We start from the raw sequence: 18,664 nt of genomic DNA, 5'->3' as shown, positions 1-18,664 counted from the left end.
GACTCTGACAGATCAGCATAGTATCCCCACAGGGTGCAGCCTCCATATTAGTAGTCCAGAGGACCCAGAGGGCTACCCCTGGACAGATCCTAACCAACCAGTTGCCATGGAGATGATTCTGACTCTTGGAGACCCCATGGGTGTCAGAGTAGAACTGTGCTCTGTAGGGTTTCCAATGGCTGATTTTTCTGAAGTAGATTGCCAGGTCTTTCTTCCAAGGCATCTCAGGGTGGACTTGAACCTCCTACCTTTCGGTTAGCAGCCAAGGGTGTTAACTGTTAACGCTACCCGAGGGCACCATAAATCCCTAAACTCCGAACAATTTAAATACATTATATATTAAATTAAATAACTAATAATTAAACACCCATACTCTCTGCTGTTGGGTGTGGGGGAAATTAGCATGGAATTAGGCATGGATTCAGCAACATAACTTAGTCTGTGATTTAAGCAAGACCCTTGGGCTCTCTGAACCTCAGCCTTTCAGTTGTAAAGTGGAGAAAAGTCATACCCATCCCATAAGGTTTCTGTGAGAGTTACATGAGATCTTGTGTACAGAGTGTCCAGTGCACTGCCTGAGCCATGGGGGCCTCAGCAAATGTTAATCAGTTCCTTTCTTTCTGTGAGCTGATCCATCCTCAAACAGAACTCATACGTTGTCATCATAAACAGTTGTTAGGTGACATTGAGTCGGCTGTGACTCAAAGTGGCCTTATGTAAAACAGAATGAAACATTGCCTGGTCCTACGCCGTCCTCACAGTAGTAGGTATGTGTGAGCCCATTGTTGGAGCCACTGTGTCAGTGCATCTCACTGAGGATCTTCCTGTTTTTTGCTGACCCTCTACCAAGCGTGATGTACTTCTCCAGCAATTGGTCCCCCCAATAATATGCTTCTAGGGAACGTTCTAGCGGTACTTCTTCCAAAACAGATTTGTTCATGCTTCTGGCAGTCCATTGTATATTCAGTATTCATCATCAACACCATAATTCAGATGCATCAGTTCTTCTCTGGTCTTCTTTTTTTCATTGTCCAGCTTTCACATGCATATGAGGCAACTGAAGATACCATGGCTTGGATCAGGCACACCTTAGTCATCAAAGTGGCATCTTTGCTTTTAAGGATTTTAAAGAAGTCTTTTGCAGCAGATTTGCCCAATCCAATACGTTGTTCGATTTCTTGACTGTTGCTTCCACGAGCGTTGATTGTTGATCCAAGTAAAGTGAAATCCTTGACAACTTCAATATTTTTCCATTTTATAATGATATTACTTACTGGTCCATTTGTAAGGATTCTTGCTTTCTCTATGTTGAGGTATAACCCATACTGAAGGCCATAGACAGTTGGAATATAATTTTTTTCTTCATGCATTTCCCTGCATATGCTTTTTCCTTTCTCATTTTTTTATTGTGTTGAAATATATATAACATAAAATATGCCATTTTAAGTGTACAACCTGCATACACTTTTCCATATTTATCTTTTTTCATGGTAGCATTATATTCCATTGGAAAACTGCACCATAAAAATTTACTTAATCATCTCTCTATTGAGAGAAAGCTCAGTTGTTTTTAGTTTTTATTCACACATACGTTGCTTTCTTGGCCTGTTGAATTATTTCTGCAGATAATATTCTCAGAGTGGCGTTACAGGGTGACAGGGTGGGTACATCTTTATGGTTGCCACATCCCCCATTCATGATGTTCATAGAAGTACACACGGAGCCCTGGTTCCCTTTTGGGATTACCAGCTTTTGATTGATTACTCCCCCCGCACACATAAACACTTTTTGCAATAGCATAAAGTCATGTAAGTTTAAAAATAAATAATAAATGAATAAATAAAAAATAATAAAGTATTTTGCTAGATTAGTAGGTGTCTAGTTCAAATGTACCCAGAGGTGCCTCAGAAGAAAGGCCTGGAGATCTGAAAAAGCACTACAGAGCACAGTTCTACTGTGACACACATGGAGGCACCAGGAGTCGGGATCAACTTGATAGCAATTGAAAAAAAAAGTAGTATCTCACAGAGGTTTTCATTTATTTTTCTTTAATTATTAGTAAGGATAGTCTTCTCGAATGTGCTCACTAGTTTACTAGTGGTATTTCTTTAGGTGTTAATCATCTCTGTATCAGCTTGTGAACATGTATTGATTCCTTAAAAATTTTTGAACAGCATCAATTGGTTGTCTTCATCATGTATATTTTCTCCATTCCATTGAATTCCTTTTCATTTTAGTTTTATTCCATCTTCCTCTTCAGAAGTCTTTATTTTTATATAGTTGAACCCATCTACTGTGTCCCAGTCATTGAGAACTCATCATGGGGAGAAGCAGGTGGTCGCTCCTTCAGGATGACTGAAGCCCTCTCACCCCTCCTCCCATGCTGTCCTTCGCTTAGCCGAGGGCTGCACAGTCCAGTCTCACGTCAATCTGTTCTCGCCCAGGTCTGCCACGTGAATCTGGAAGGGCAGCCATTCTACTCCAAGAAGGACAAGCCCCTGTGCAAGAAGCACGCGCACGCCATCAACGTGTAGGGCCCGGGCGTCTGCTGCCAACAAGGCCTGGGAGCTGCTCCTGCTGCTGGCAACAAAGGATTCCTGGAGGCTGATGTTTCTTTTGGGGGGAAAACGGGGAAGGCAGGAAGTGATTGAGCCCTTTTGAAGTATAATTTTAGTCCTTTCTTCTGTACACAGATCATGTATTTGCATAGTTCAGACTAGAAGCCAAATGAAGATTCTAAACCAAGCTGGTAATTAATCCAAGACTAGAATTGTGCTTCAAATGCTTAGGACAGAATTCTAAGAACTCAAAAGTGAAAAACAACTAACTTTCCCAAAGCAATACACTTCCCCAAGGTCACCAGGGTAGTGACAGAGCTCAGCCCATCAGTGAACCCAAGGTACAGAGAATCTGAAGCAACAACCAAGAGAAGTGCCAAACCATGCTTGCTGCAGGGTATTTTTAGAGCCAGAGCTGAGAGCTTGTTAGCTAAGGCCGACTGGGCTTTCCTCACCAAAAAAGGAAGTGTTACTCCATTACTCTGCATCGGTCTTTAGGCCCTCAAGTGGACAGACTTGCAGTGTTCTATAGGGAGCCTGGACATCCAAAGAGAATTTAGGACTGAGACCATGAACTGCTGTCTTCTGGGAGACACAGGGTGATCAGGAGGGCTGTGAAAGGACTCTGGCTTACATTGCAGACTGCCGAGAAAGGACGGGCCCTTCAGTTGCCCCCTGACAGTTTGAAACACCCAATGTGCTCACAAGGCTTAGCTCCTTTTTTTTTTTTCTTTAACATGTACAATTCAGTGACATTGATTATTACATTCTTCAGGTTGTGCAACCATTGTCACCCTCCTTTTCTGAGTTGTTCCCCCCATTAACATAAATTCACTACTCCCTAAAGTTCCTGTCTCATCTTTCAAGTTGCTGTCGTCAATTTGATCCCATATAAAAAAAAAAAAAAAAATAGATCTTAAAAGAGCATAATGCTGAAGGCAGACATGCTTTGCTAGTTAAGTATTGTTTGGTTTTAAGAAGACTTTAGGGGATATTTTTAGTTTCAAGGTTTAAAGGTTATTTTAGGGCAATAGTTTCAGGAGTTTTTCCGGCCTCCATGGCTGCAGAAAGTCTGGATTCTATGAGAATTTGAAATCCTGTTCTGCATTTTCCCCCTTTTGATCAGGATTCTGCTACAGAATTTTTGATCAAAATGTTCAGTAGTGGTAGGCTTAGCTCCTTTTTGAACTGCAGTGGGAAAGTGGAATTGGGTTTTTCCCGTTTTGCTTTGTAGTGTGTGAGAAAAGGAGATTTTAAAAAGACTCTGGGTTGTGCTTAGCCTTTGTTTTTGTTTTAAGAGATTCATTAACCTGAGTTTCCAGTTTTGTGCATGGATTTCATCCCCCATCTTGAGACTGCTCACTTAGGAGTCTTCCTCAGCACCTCTCCCTCCTCCGCCCCCCAGCAGACTTGGTGGCCTGTGGAAAAGGAGAGACACTATGTGAAACAGAAGGCAGAGGGGCTGAGAACAGGCCCACACACTGGGTTGGGAAGAGGAGCCTTACTTCCTACCTGTCAGTAAGCGGATGGGCTGGCAGGAACCCCTCCACCTCAGCTTTGCATCCTTCTCATGGGTTCCTTTAAACACAGCACACCTATTATGTACAATTGTATTGACTGCTGGAAGGAAAAGAGGGACTGATACATACTCATTTGCTATTTTGGGCCAATATATTGAAAATGGATTAGCTGTGTGATCTAGCAGGTGTTTAAGTATTATTGAAGTAGACTTGGATCTTTGAACTTCTTTATAATATTAGTGGTAATTTCTGAGTTAGGTAAGCATTTTAAAGCTGTGTGGTGATAAAGACAGAAGCTTGATTTCTGAGGTTGAACGTGGCGTCATTCCTTTGCCTCTGAGGAGGCACTCCTGTTAGGCTCCTTGAAGCTGGCGGTAAAGCGGGCGGTTGGAGTGGATGTTTCTCACGCAAGCACAATACTTTGGCATCAGTCCAACTCACTGCTACTCTCTCCTTGCGCCTGTTTTGGATTTTCTCTTTGCATGTTTGAATTGTTATCTGGGAATACAGTAGAATTCTTTTTCTTTGGAGGATTGAGGCTTCCAGATGGCTACCAGAAGTAGACCGTGTCGGCTTCTCCCTCAGCTAGCTGAGTTCCTAGCAGAAGGCCTGTGTTGTCTCCAAGGGTGATATCACCATCCTCCCTCGGGGAGCACAAGTAGGGACCCACCGTGTTCTCATCACAGGGCCCTTCTCTACCTTTGGTGCAGTGAGAAAGTGAATCCAAAGCACCAGGCAGAGTAAAACCTGCTGGGAGTGCCTGGAGATTCTTCAGGAGTTGCATACAAGTACCTTGGAGCATTCTGTTATTTTTGGAATGTTCAATATACAGAAACAAGGAGGTTGCTGACTTGGCAAAAAGGTTCTAAACAGGTATTCTCGAAAAAAAAAAAAAAAACTTATTATCAGGAACTGATCTCAAAGAAAGAGAAAACAGTTCCTTAGAGCTAAGTTTCCAAATCTCTTTTTAAAGGTTTACACACACACACATCAGTTCTCTCAAAGGAGAACCTCACATAGTGGTTGACTGAAATCAGTTTTTCTACATCCAGAGATAGTATAGGTTCTGGGGGACTTTTTATTTAACAAAACAAACAAAAACATTTTAAAGGTAGCAAGAAAAGGAGGTAGTTTTTGGGTGTGATTCCCTAGTCACAAGTCTTGCCTAGTGTTGGGATGAAGGTTGTATCTATCTCAAGTTAACATCATCAGTGTCCTACGACACCAAACACTTCAATAGTTCATGGTGAGGACTAGCTTTGGATCTACAATTCTCATTTCCCCATTGTTGACATTTATTTAACATTTATAAACATTAACTTTTTGCAACTGAGTGACTTGTATCTACCGTGTTTGTGTTAGGAATCTAGCTTTTATAATAACTTTTCAACCCAGGTACTCTTGCTTTGGGATATTTTTTCTCTTTTAAGATTTCAGAAAATGGAATATAGTGTGTTAGCGGTGTGTACAAAAATATTTTGCATGTTTTTGGGTTTGTTTTATTTTTGGGCCGTGTGACTTGTACTTTTTAGCAAAATAAAACCAAAAAAAGAATGTTCAAATACAGATTTTTCTGTGTAAAGTTTTTTCATGTGACATCACAAGGTCACTTTTACATGGCCATAAATAAAAGTTTGAGACAAACAAAATGTCCTGTTGAGAAGAAGCACTGCTCACTGGCTCTCATGGCTGTGTGCTCAACAGCAGTTTCACTGCCTTGTTAAACAGACAAGGATAAATTAATAATCCAGATGTTTTGCATACAGGATAAATTACCAGGTAAACAGTAAACTGAAGACCAAATCTTGCCTTGTATTATTGGAAAGGTTTACCTATTTCGATACCTGGTGGATAAAAGGAGCCCTGGTGGCACAGTGCTTAAGTGCTCAACTGCTAACCGAAAGGTTGGCGGAACACACCGGCCACCCAGCGGGAGAAAGATGTTGCAGTCTGCTCCTGTAAAGACTACCTTGGAAACCCAGTGGGGCAGTTCTACTCTGTCATATAGGGTTGCTGTGAATAAAAGTCGACTTGACTACAGTGGGTTCATGGTGATCAAATATTTCAGATTTACTTACTTTCTGCTCTAAATGCCTTCATTTCTAGAAAAGTTGCTATATTTTCTCCCATATCTTTATCCCCCCCCCCCGCCTCCGCCTCCAGGTTTTCAATAGACTTTATTTTTTAGAAGAGTTTTAGGTGTGGGGGATAATTGTGTAGAAAGTACAGTGTTCCCATGTGCACCCTTCCTCCCACACAACTGTTTCCTATTGTTAACTCCTGCATTCCCATGGTACATTCGTTACAACTGAGGAACTGATACTGATATTAACTGAAGTCCGTAGTTTACATTAGGGTTGCCTCTCTGTTGTCCAGTTCTATGGCTTTTGACAGATGCATATGTCATGTGTCCACCATTAGTGTATCATACAGAAGTTTCATTTCCCTAATCCTCCTATATCTTTTGTTTTTAAATAAGCTGAGAGAAAAACTTCTCACTGCATAAAAACAATTTTTTTTTTTTTAAAATAAGATCCTTCTGAGGGTACTATGCTGTAAAAATGGCATGGAGGCAGCGTCCAACCTCCTCCAACCTCACAAGGTGAAAGAGAGTCAAGATCAACAGCCCAAGGCTGATTCCTATGAGGCAGAGGTCAGACTTGCCTTCTTGTCTCCACCATCTTTAACCGGTTCTGACACCAACCATCCCTCACACAGCACTCTCTATTTCTCTGCTGGGTTTGGTAATTCATTAAAATGGCCACACGGAACCCACAGACAATACTCAAAATTATGAGGTTTATTAGGGAAGCAACAGGTTACAATTCAGGTTCAGGAACACTCAGAATACAGTTCTTCCATCAGAACAGCCCCTTCCCAGGCAGGTCGCAGGCTGGCAAGTATTACAAAGCTCTTTTAGCCCTGCCAATAAATGTCCAGAGGCACCCCACTCCGCCAGTAAGCCTCAGACCAAAGGCACTCAGCTTTCTCACTCTGTGGGCCCGGAGGCCCAGTGCACCATCTCCTACCGGTTTCTCCTGTCTTGTTTCTCTGCCACCGCTTCTCACTGTCTTCAATGTTAACACCTCTCTCTTTCTCTCTGTGTCTCTCAGTCTCCTGCTTCCAGGAGCTTCTCAGTGCAGCAATCAAAGGACACACTCCACTCTTGGCTCTCTTTCCTCGGTGGTGGTGGGATCCTTCCTTTCCCTCCTGTGGGATGGCTCATTTCAAGCCCAGCGGGATGGTAAAACTGACCAATTCCCTTGGCGGGCCACAACTACCCTATTTGCACAGTCCCACCGAATCATCTGGGCAAGAGTTGCAAGACCATGAAGAGAAAGGCCACACGAAAGCATTCCATCATAATGCATGTGCTTAATAAAACCAATACGCTCTTTTTCAAGGCCTGAGGTTTCCAGTAAGAAGCCCTGGTGGTGCCGTAGTTAAGCTCTTGGCTGCTCACTGAAAGGCTGGCAGTTCTAACCCAAGAGCCACTCCGCAGGAGAAAGATGTGACCGTCTGCTTCCATAAGGACTACATACAGCCTTGGGAACCTGAGTACCCTTGGCAGTACTGCTCTGTCCTACAGAGACACTATGAGTCAGAATCAACTTGATGGCAATGGGAATTTCTACACACTACTTAAAAAAAGGGAAAACTTTCATAACGTATTTGATTTTTAAGCACTTGGATCATGTTTTGAAAGAGGAGTCCTTTCTGTACGGTGGTTAAGAGCTCAGCTGCTAACTAAAAGGTCAGCAGTGCGAATCCACCGGACATTCCTTGGAAACCCTCTGGGACAGTTCTACTCTGTCCTATAGGGTTGCTATGAGTTGAACTCTACAGCATCAGGTTTGGTTTTGGTTAACGCACTTACAAGTAGAAGTAAAATCTATTTTAGTACTTTTTAAAGCTACAGCAATTTTTTAATAGGCAAGGGAGAAAAAAGGCTCATGGAGTCATAGAATTTTTTTTTTTATTGTTGTAAAAATATATACAACACAACATTTTCTGATTCAATATTCTTCAGATGTAGAATTTACTGATATCAATTACATTAATAAGGTTGTGCCACCATCATCATTGCCAAATCTCACATCAGCATAAACAGAGTCACTACTTGCTGCAGAATAAGAGAATTTAAAGTTGGAAGGAATCTAAGAGATTATCTGGCCATTTTCCTGGGAACTGAGGCCCAGGAAGGGGAAGTGGCTTCCCTAGCATACACAGCAAGCTCGGAGGCAGCCATGTGCCATGGAATAAACACGGACTTTGACATAAGACCAGGGTTTAAATCGAAGCTCTGCCTTCTGAGCGATACTGGGAGAGTCTCTCTAAGCCTATTTATCTACCTGAAAATGAGGTACTGACCTGCCTCACAGGATATTTTGAGAACCAAATGCAATAATAACTTTTGGAAGAAAATTGTCATACAAATGTTGGTTATTATTATCACTAGTAGAATGGGGTCAGGACCCAAGGCCCTCAACTCTCCTTGTTTAACTGTTACAACTTACCCATCCAGAGAAAAATAAATGGGAAAACTACCAGTGAGAGTATTACATAAAAAAAAAAAAAGCCCAGAAATATGAATCTATGAATCAGAATTAGGTATAATTAACTTGTACCAAAATGTGTGCCCTCTTAACCAGCGACTACATCATCCTGAGACCAGAAGAACTAGATGGTGCCTGGCTACAACCGATGACTTCCCTGACAGGGAACACAACAGAGAACCCCTGAGGGAGCAGGAGAGCAGTGGGATGCAGACCCCAAGTTCTCATATGACCAGACTTAATGGTCTGACTGAGACTAGAAGGGCCCCAGTGGTCATGGTCCCCAGACCTTCTGTTGGCCCAGGACAGGAATCATTCCCGAAGCCAACTCTTCAGACATGGATTAAACTGGACAGTGGGTTGGAGAGGGATGCTGATGAGGAGTGAGCTTCTTGGATCAGGTGGACACTTGAGACTATGTAGGCATCGCCTGCCTGGAGAGGAGATGAGAGGGTGGAGGGGGTTAGAAGCTAGCGAAAAGGACACAAAAAGAGAGAGTGGAGGGAGAGAGCGGGCTGTCTCATTAGGGGGAGAGTAATTGGGAGTGTGTAGCAAGGTGTATATGGGTTTTTGTGTGAGAGACTGACTTGATTTGTAAACTTTCACTTAAAGCACAATAAAAATTATTTTAAAAAAAGGTGTGCCCTCTTCACTGAAGACTTATGATTAGAAAACTTAGGAATAGCAACAGAACATTGGTCTGATATAGTGCCAGAAGATGAAACCTCTCAGGTTGGAAGGCACTCAAAATACGACTGGGGAAGAGCTGCCTTCTCAAAGGACAGTTGACCTTAATGATGTAGATGGAGTCAAGCTTTTGGGATCTTCATTTGCTGATGTGGCACAACTCAAAATAAGAACATACAGCTGCAAAAATCCATTAATAATCAGAAGGTGTAATGTACAAAGTATGAACGTAGGAAAATTGGAAATCATCAAAAATAAAATGGGATGCATAAACATCGATATCCTAGCCATTAGTGAGTTGAAATGGACTAGTATTGGCCATTTTGAATCAGACAAACATATGGTCTACTATGCTGGGGATGACAAATTGAAGAGGAATGGCGTTGCATTCATCGTGAAAAAGGACAAGATGAATCCTGAAGTACAGCACTGTCAGTGATAGGATAATATCCATACACCTACAAGGAAGACCAGTTAACACGACTATTATTCAAATTTACACATACTAAGGCCATACTAAGGCCAAAGATGAAAAAATAGAAGATTTTTACCAACTTACTGCTATCTGAAATTGATCGAACATGCAATCAGGATGCACTAGTAATTACTGGTGATTAATGTGAAAGTTGGAAACAAGGATTGGTAGTTGGAACATATGGCCTTGGTGATAGAAACAATCCCAGAGATCTCACGATAGAATTTTGCAAGACCAATGATTTCCTCATTGCAAATACTTCTTTGCAAGAACATAAACAGTGACTATACATGGGGGCTTTGCCAGATGGAAAACACAGAAATCATATTGGCTACATCTGTGGAAAGATGGAAAAGCACAAGATCATCAGTCAGAACAAGGCCAGGGGCCAACTGTGGTACAGGCCATGATTTGCTCATATGCAAGTTCAAATTGAAGCTGAAGAAAATTAGAACAAATCCTACAGAGCCAAAGTACAACCTTAAGTATATCCTGCCAGAATTTAAAGCCCTCAAGAATGATGCATTGTAGACTAATGACCGAAAACCAGACAAGTTGTGGACTGAAATTGAGGACATTATACAAGAATAAAGCAAGAGGATTCTGGAGAGGCGGAGCCAACATGGCGGAATACACAGACGATTCCGGCGAGCCCTCTTTACAACAAAGACCCGAAAAAATAAGTGAAACAAGTATATTTGTGACAAGCTGGGAGCCCTGAGCTTCAGAGGCAAGCTTAGAGAATGAACCGAGGGGGAGGGGGAGGAAGAGACTGTTTAGAAGCGGAAAGGAGTTACCGGACCTGAATCGCAGGGAGCCCTCAGGCACCATTCCTGGAGCAGCGGCAGCAGGCTGGTCCTAGCGTTCGGCCGCAGTTTCCACAGGGAGAAGCAACCAGCCACACAGCCTACTCACACCTCCGGAACCTGAGGATGACATCGCTCACGTCAAAAGCTAAGTAAAAAAACCCAGTACTTGTGTATATTTTAACACGCCCCCCCCTCCACCCGCAAACCAGCTTCAGCGGCTGAATACCCTGGGCCTGAGATAGGCACTGTTGAGCACCTAGAGCAATCCTCCCGGCCTTGGGGAAGGAAAAAATTTGCATTTGGGGGAAAAGATAATTTGCTAGCTCCACTAACTAGGGGAAGCTCAGGAAAGAAGCGGGTTCTGTCCAGGCATAAACCATCCATGGACTTTGAGTACCTTTCCCTTCTGCATGGACCTGTGTGGACCTATTTCGGGAGAATAGGCCCTTGTTGGCAGACTCCAACCATTTCAGCTGTGCAGTGGAGACGTGGGTGTTTGACGTTTGACATTGCTTTGCCTATTAAACAAGGTCCTCACCTACCCACATCAGGGACCTAAGGACTGGTAGCTCCATTCAGGTCACAGGCCACCTGCGACAGGGGTCCAAGGATAACTGGTACCTCCCAATCCTTACAGCCAAAAACGTTGGGTGCCCATGGTCCGTCTTAAGAACCCACCCACCTGCACACTCTAGGGAACAGGGATGCATTTTCCTCAGAGACACTTGGGGGTTGGTTCTTTGCCTCCTGCCTTGCTCACAGCGTGACCCCCTGCTGCAATCAGATACCGGTATATACGCCAATCACCCCTGCTCCTCTAAGACTGTAGGACAGAGCCTGTACCACACACTTGTTGATCAGCTACCTGGAAACCTGACCTGAATTCATACAAGAAAACTGAATGGACTCCTAGACTGATATACCTGATAACAGCTCTAGCCACATGGGGACAGGCCATCAGAGCTCCAAAGGCAAAAATAATCAAGCTAGCTCACTCAAGCAACCCGTAGGGGTATAGCAAAACAAAACAAAGCAAGAAGCTATGATACAGTAAGCAAGCATAAACTAATAAAATAACTTATTGATGGCTCGGAGACAACAGTCAATATCAAATCACATAAAGAAACAGACCATGATCACCTCAACAGGCTCTCAAAGAACCCAGGTATATTCTACATGAAAGTGCATTCCTGGAATTACCAGACGCAGAATACAAAAGTCTAATATACAAAACCCTTCAAGACATCAGGAAGGAAATGAGGCAATACACAGAAAAAGCCAAGGAACACACAGATAAAGCAATTAAATAAATTAGAAAGATTATTCAGGAACATAATGAAAAGTTTAATAAGCTGGAAAAATCCATAGACAGGCACCAATAAGAAATTCAAAAGATTAACAATAAAATTACAGAAGTAGACAACTCAATAGAAAGTCACAGGAGCAGAACTGAGCAAGTTAGAAGCTAGAATTTCTGAACTCGAAGATAAATCACTTGGCACTAATATATTTGAAGAAAAATCAGATAAAAGAATTTTTAAAAAAATGAAGAAACCTTAAGAATCATGTGGGACTCTATCAAGAGAAATAACCTACGAGTGATTGGAGTACCAGAACAGGGAGGGATAACAGAAAATACAGAGAAAATTGTTGAAGATTTGTTGGCAGAAAACTTCCCTGATATCATGAAAGATGAGAAGATATCCATCCAAGATGCTCATCGAACTCCACATAAGGTAGATCTTAAAAGAAGGTCACCAAGACAGATTATAATCAAACTTGCCAAAACCAAAGATAAAGAGAGAATTATAAGAGCAGTGAGAGATAAAAGAAAACTCACCTACAAAGGAGAGCCAATAACAATAAGTTCAGACTACTCGGCAGAAACCATGCAGGCAAGAAGACAATGGGATGACATATTAAAAAAACTGAAGGAAAAATTGGCTGCCAAGAATCATATATCCAGCAAAACTGTCTCTTAAATATGAAGGTGAAATTAAGACATTTCCAGATAAACACAAGTTTAGGGAATTAGTAAAAACCAAACAAAAACTACAAGAAATACTAAAGGGAGTTCTTTGGTTAGAAAATCAATAACATCAGGAATCAACCCAAGACTGGAACATTGGGCAGAGCAACCAGAAGTCAACCCAGACAGGGAAATCCAGAAAAACAAAGCAAGATTATATATATATATATATATATATATATATATATATATATATATATATATATATATATATATATATATATATATATATATATAAAAGCCCAAAACAGGGTAACAGTGATGTTATTATACACAAGAAGATAGCATTAAAATAATGAAGAGGGACTAAGAAATGTAAACATACACCTTCCATATGGAGAGGAAGATATGGCAATACAAAGAAATAAAAGTAAGTTTTCCATTTAGAAAAATAGAGGTAAATAATAAGCTATCCACAAAGGAGACAAACTATCCTACTCATCAAAATAAAATACAAGGGAAAAATACAGACTCAGCAGAAACAAAATCAACAACAAATATGAGGAAAGGACAATACATAAAGAAAATCTACTCAGCACATAAAATCAAGTAGGAAAAAGAAACTGTCAACAACACACAAAAAAAAGACATCAAAATGATAGCACTAAATTCATACCTATCCATAATTACCCTGAATGTAAATGGACTAAATGCACGAATAAAGAGACAGAGAGTGGCAGAATGGATTAAAAAACAAGATCCACCTATATGCTGCCTACAAGAGACACACCTTAGACTTAGAGACACAAACTAAAACTCAACGGATGGAAAAAAATATATCAAGCAAACAACAATCAAAAAAGAGCAGGAGTGGCAATGTTAATTTCTGACAAAATTGACTTTAAAGTTAAATCCATCAGAAAGGATAAGAAAGGATACTATATAATGATTAAAGAGACAATACACCAAGAAGATATAACCATATTAACTATTTATGCACCCAATGACAGAGCTGCAAGATACACAAAACAAACTCCATCAGCATTGAAAAGTGAGATAGACAGCTCCACAGTAATAGTAGGAGACTTCAACACACGACTTTCGGTGAAGGACAGGACATCCAGAAAGAAGCTCAATAAAGACACGGAAGATCTAAGTGCCACAATCAACCAGCTTGACCTCATAGACTTATACAGAACACTCCGCCCAACACCAACCAAGTATACTTTCTTTTCTAGTGCACATGGAACATTCTCTAGAATAGACCACATATTAGGTCATAAAGCAAGCCTTAGCAGGATCCAAAACACTGAAATATTACAAAGCATCTTCTCTGACCATAAGGCCATAAAAGTGGAAATCAATAACAGGAAACGCCGGGGAAAGAAATCAAACACTTAGAAACTGAACAATACCCTGCTCAAAAAAGACTGGATTATAGAAGACATTAAGGATGGAATAAAGAAATTCATAGAATCCAATGAGAATGAAAACACTTCCTATCAGAACCTCTGGGACACAGCAAAAGCGGTGCTAAGAGGCCAATTTATATCAATAGATGCACACAACCACCAAAAACAAGAAAGGGCCAAAATCAAAGAATTATCCCTACAACTTGAACAAATAGAAAGAGAGCAACAAAAGAAACCCACAGGCACCAGAAGAAAACAAGTAATAAAAATTAGAGCTGAACTAAATGAAACAGAAAACAGAAAAACAATTGAAAGAGTTAACAAGACCAAAAGCTGGTTTTTTGAAAAAATCAACAAAATTGATAAACCACTGGCCAAACTGACAAAAGAAAAACAGGAGAGGAAGCAAATAACCCAAATAAGAAATGAAGATGGGCGATATTACAATAGACCCAACTGAAATTAAAAGAATCATATCAGATTACTATGAAAAATTGTACTCTAACGAATTTGAAAACCTAGAAGAAATGGATGAATTCCTAGAAACTCACTACCTACCTAAACTAACACAAACAGAGGTAGAACAACTAAATAGACCCATAACAAAAAAAGAGATTGTAAAGGTAATTAAAAAACTCCCAACAAAAAAAAAAAGCCCTGGTCCGGATGGCTTCACTGCAGAGTTCTACCAAACTTGCAGAGAAGAGTTAACACCACTACTACTAAAGGTATTTCAGAGCATAGAAAAGAACGGAATACAACCAAACTCATTCTATGAAGCCAGCCAGCATATCCCTAATACCAAAACCAGGTAAAGACACCACAAGAAAAGAAAATTACAGAACTACATCCCTCATGAATGTAGATGCAAGAATCCTCAACAAAATTCTAGCCAATAGAATTCAACAACATATCAAAAAAATAATTTACCATTACCAAGTGGGATTCATACCAGGTATGCAGGGATGGTTCAACATTAGAAAAACAAATAATGTAATCCACCACATAAATAAAACAAAAGACAAGAATCACATGATTTTATCAATTGTTGAAGAAAATGCATTTGACAAAGTCCAACACCCATTCATGATAAAAACTCTCAGCAAAACAGCAGAAGGAAATTCCTCAACATAATAAAGGGCATTTATACAAAGCCAACAGCCAACATCACCCTAAATGGAGAGAGCCTGAAAACATTCCCATTGAGATCGGGAACCGGACAAGGATGCCCTTTATCACCGCTCTTATTCAACATTGTGTTGGAGGTCCTAGTCAGAACAATTAGGCTAGATAAAGAAATAAAGAGCATCCAGATTGGCAAGGAAGAAGTAGAAGTATCTTTATTTGCAGATGACATGATCTTATACACAGAAAACCCTAAGGAATCCTCCAGAAAACTACTGAAACTAATAGAAGAGTTCAGCAGAGTAGCGGGATACAAGATAAACATACAAAAATCAGTTGGATTCCTCTACACCAACAAAAAGACCATCGAAGAGGAAATCACCAAATCAGTGCCATTTACAGTAGCCCCCAAGAAGATAAAATACTTAGGAATAAATCTTACCAGAGATGTAAAAGACTTATACAAAGAAAACTACAGTACACTTCTGCAAGAAACCAAAAGAGACTTACATAAGTGGAAGAACATACCTTGCTCATGGACAGGAAGACTTAACCTTATAAAAATGTCTATTCTACCAAAAGCGATCTATACATTTAATGCAAGTCCGATCCAAATCCCAAAGACATTCTTTAATGAGATGGAGAAACAAATCACCAACTTCATATGGAAGGGAAAGAGGCCCTGGATAAATAAGGCATTACTGAAAAAGAAGAACAAAGAGGGAGGCCTCACTGTACCTGATTTTAGAACCTATTATGCTGCCACAGTAGTCAAAACAGCCTGGTACTGTACAACAACAGATACATAGACCAATGGAAAAGAATTGAGAATCTAGACATAAATCCATCCACATATAAGCAGTTGATATTTGACAAAGGCCCGAAAACAGTTAAATGGGGAAAAAGACAGTCTTTTTAACAAATGGTGCTGGCATAACTGGATATCCATCTGCAAAAAAATGAAACAAGACCCATACCTCACTCCACGCACAAAAAGGAGCTCAAAATGGATCAAAGACCTAAATAAAAAATCTAAAACGATAAAGATCATGGAAGAAAAAATAGGGACAACGTTAGGAGCCCCAATACATGGCATAAACAGTATACAAAACATTACTAACAATGCAGAAGAGAAACTAGATAACTGGGAGCTCCTAAAAACAAAGACTTCATCAAAAGAGTAAAAAGACTACCTACAAACTGGGAAAAAGTTTTTAGCTATGACATTTCCGATCAGCGTCTGATCTCTAAAATCTACACAATACTGCAAAAACTCAACTACAAAAAGACAAACAACCCTATTAAAAACTGGGCAAAAGATTTGAATAGACACTTCACTAAAGAAGACATTCAGGTAGCTAACAGATACATGAGGAAATGCTCACGATCATTAGCCATTAGAGAAATGCAGATCAAAACTACAATGAGATTTCATCTCACTCCAACAAGTCTGGCATTAATCCAGAAAACACAATAAATGTTGGAGAGGCTGTGGAGAGACTGGAACACTTATATACTGCTAGAGGGAATGTAAAATGGTACAACTACTTTGGAAATTGATTTGGTGCTTCCTTAAAAAGCTAGAAATAGAACTACCATACGATCCAGCAATCCCACTCCTTGGAATATATCCTAGAGAAATAAGAGCCTTTACACGAACAGATATATGCACACCCATGTTTATTGCAGCACTGTTTACAACAGCAAAAACATGGAAGCAACCAAGGTGCCCATCAACAGATGAATGGATAAATAAATTATGGTATATTCACACAATGGAATACTATGCATCGATAAAGAACAGTGAGGAATTTGTGAAACATTTCATAACATGGAGGACCCTGGAAGGCATTATGCTGAGTGAAATTAGTCAGTTGCAAAAGGACAAATATTGTATAAGACCACTATTATAAGAACTTGACAAATAGTTTAAACTGAGAAGAACACATTCTTTTGTGGTTACGAGAGGAAGGAGGGAGGGTGGAAGAAGGGTATTCACTAATTAGATGTTAGATAAGAACTACTTTAGGTGAAGGGAAAGACAACACACAATACAGAGGAGGTCAGCACAACTGGACTAAACCAAAAACAAAGAAGTTTCCTGAATAAACTGAATGCTTTGAAGGCCAGTGTAGCAGGGGCAGGGGTTTGGGGATCATGATTTCAGGGGACGTCTAAGTCAATTGGCAAAATAAAATCTATTAAGAAAACATTCTGCATCCCACTTTGAAGAGTTGCATCTGGGGTCTTAAACCCTAGCAAGCAACCATCTAAGATGCATCAATTGGTCTCAACCCACCTGGATCATATGAGAATCAAGAACACCAAGTACACAAGGTAATTACAAGCCCAAGAGACAGAAAAGGCCACATGAACCAGAGACTACATCAGCCTGAGTTCAGAAGAACTAGATGGTGCCTGGCTACAACCGATGACTGCCCTGACAAGGAACACAACAGAGAACCCCTGAGGGAGCAGGAGAGCAGTGGGATGCAGACCCCAAGTTCTCATATGACCAGACTTAATGGTCTGACTGAGACTAGAAGGGCCCCAGTGGTCATGGGCCTCAGACCTTCTGTTGGCCCAGGACAGGAATCATTCCCGAACCCAACTCTTCAGACATGGATTGGACTGGACAATGGGTTGGAGAAGGATGCTGGTGAGGAGCGAGCTTCTTGGATCAGATGGACACTGGAGACTATGTTGGCATCTCCTCCCTAGAGGGTAGATGAGAGGGTAGAGGGAGTTAGAAGCTTGTGAAATGGACATGAAAAGAGAGAGTCAAGGGAGACAGCAGGCTGTCTCATTAAAAAAAAAAAAAAAAATTAGGGGGAGAGTAATTGGGAGTGTGTAGCAAGGTGTATATGGGTTTTTGTGTGAGAGACTGACTTGATTTGTAAACTTTCACTTAAAGCACAATAAAAATTATATATAAAAAAGGAAAAAGCAAGAGGTCATTAAAAAGACAGGAAACAAAGAAAACTCCAAATTGGATGTCAGAAAAGACTCTGAAAAACTTGCTCTTGAATGTGAGTAGCTAAAGCAAAAGGAAGAAATTATGAAGTAAAAGAGTTGGACAGAAGATTTCAAAGGGCAGCTCGAGAAGACAAAGCATTATAATGAAATGTGCAAAGACCTGGAGATAGAAAAGCAAAAGGGAAGAACACGCTCAGCATTTCTCAAGCTGAAAGAACTGAATTAAAAATTCAAGTCTCAGGTTGCAATAGTAAAGGATTCTATGGGCAAAATATGGGCAAGAAGCATCAAGAGAAGACGGAAGGAATACACAGAGTCACTGTACCAAAAACAACTGGTCGATGTTCAACCATTTCAGGAGGTAGCATACGATCAAAAACTGATGGTACTGAAGGAAGAAGTCCAAGCTGCACTGAATCATTGGCAAAAAACAAGGCTTCAGGAATTGAAGGAATACCAATCGAAATGTTTCAACAAATGGAGGCAGTGCTAGAAGTGCTAACTCATCTATGTGAAGAAATTTGGAAGACAGCTACCTGGTCGATTGGCTGGAAGAGATTCGTATTTGTACCCATTC

At 40.6% G+C, this 18,664-nt stretch overlaps 2 protein-coding genes across 7 annotated transcripts in view; one reads left to right on the top strand and one right to left on the bottom strand.

Moving 5' to 3' along the window:
* Positions 1-5,615, top strand: part of LDB3 (LIM domain binding 3) — a 67,728-nt gene extending 62,113 nt beyond the window's left edge. Inside the window, exon 15 of the mRNA XM_049894349.1 lies at positions 2,445-5,615. Coding sequence (XP_049750306.1) covers positions 2,445-2,534 — 90 coding nt within the window. The 3' untranslated portion in view covers positions 2,535-5,615. The remainder of the gene's footprint in view (positions 1-2,444) is intronic.
* The window catches only part of LOC126082035 (putative uncharacterized protein C1orf229), a 59,953-nt gene that overhangs the window by 10,300 nt on the left and 30,989 nt on the right, over positions 1-18,664 (bottom strand). For 4 of the 6 annotated variants that reach the window (XM_049894379.1, XM_049894380.1, XM_049894381.1 and 1 more), the window contains exon 2: positions 10,599-10,722. The exons of the other annotated variants lie outside the window; for them this stretch is intronic. The gene's annotated coding sequence lies outside the window, so the exon portion shown is untranslated. The remainder of the gene's footprint in view (positions 1-10,598; positions 10,723-18,664) is intronic. 6 annotated transcript variants of the gene reach the window in all.

This window comes from Elephas maximus, chromosome 8 (assembly GCF_024166365.1).
Source record: "Elephas maximus indicus isolate mEleMax1 chromosome 8, mEleMax1 primary haplotype, whole genome shotgun sequence".
NCBI classification, from domain to species: Eukaryota; Metazoa; Chordata; class Mammalia; order Proboscidea; family Elephantidae; genus Elephas; species Elephas maximus.
Note: the sequence above shows the minus strand (reverse complement) of the source record. Positions and strands in the feature narration are given on the sequence as shown.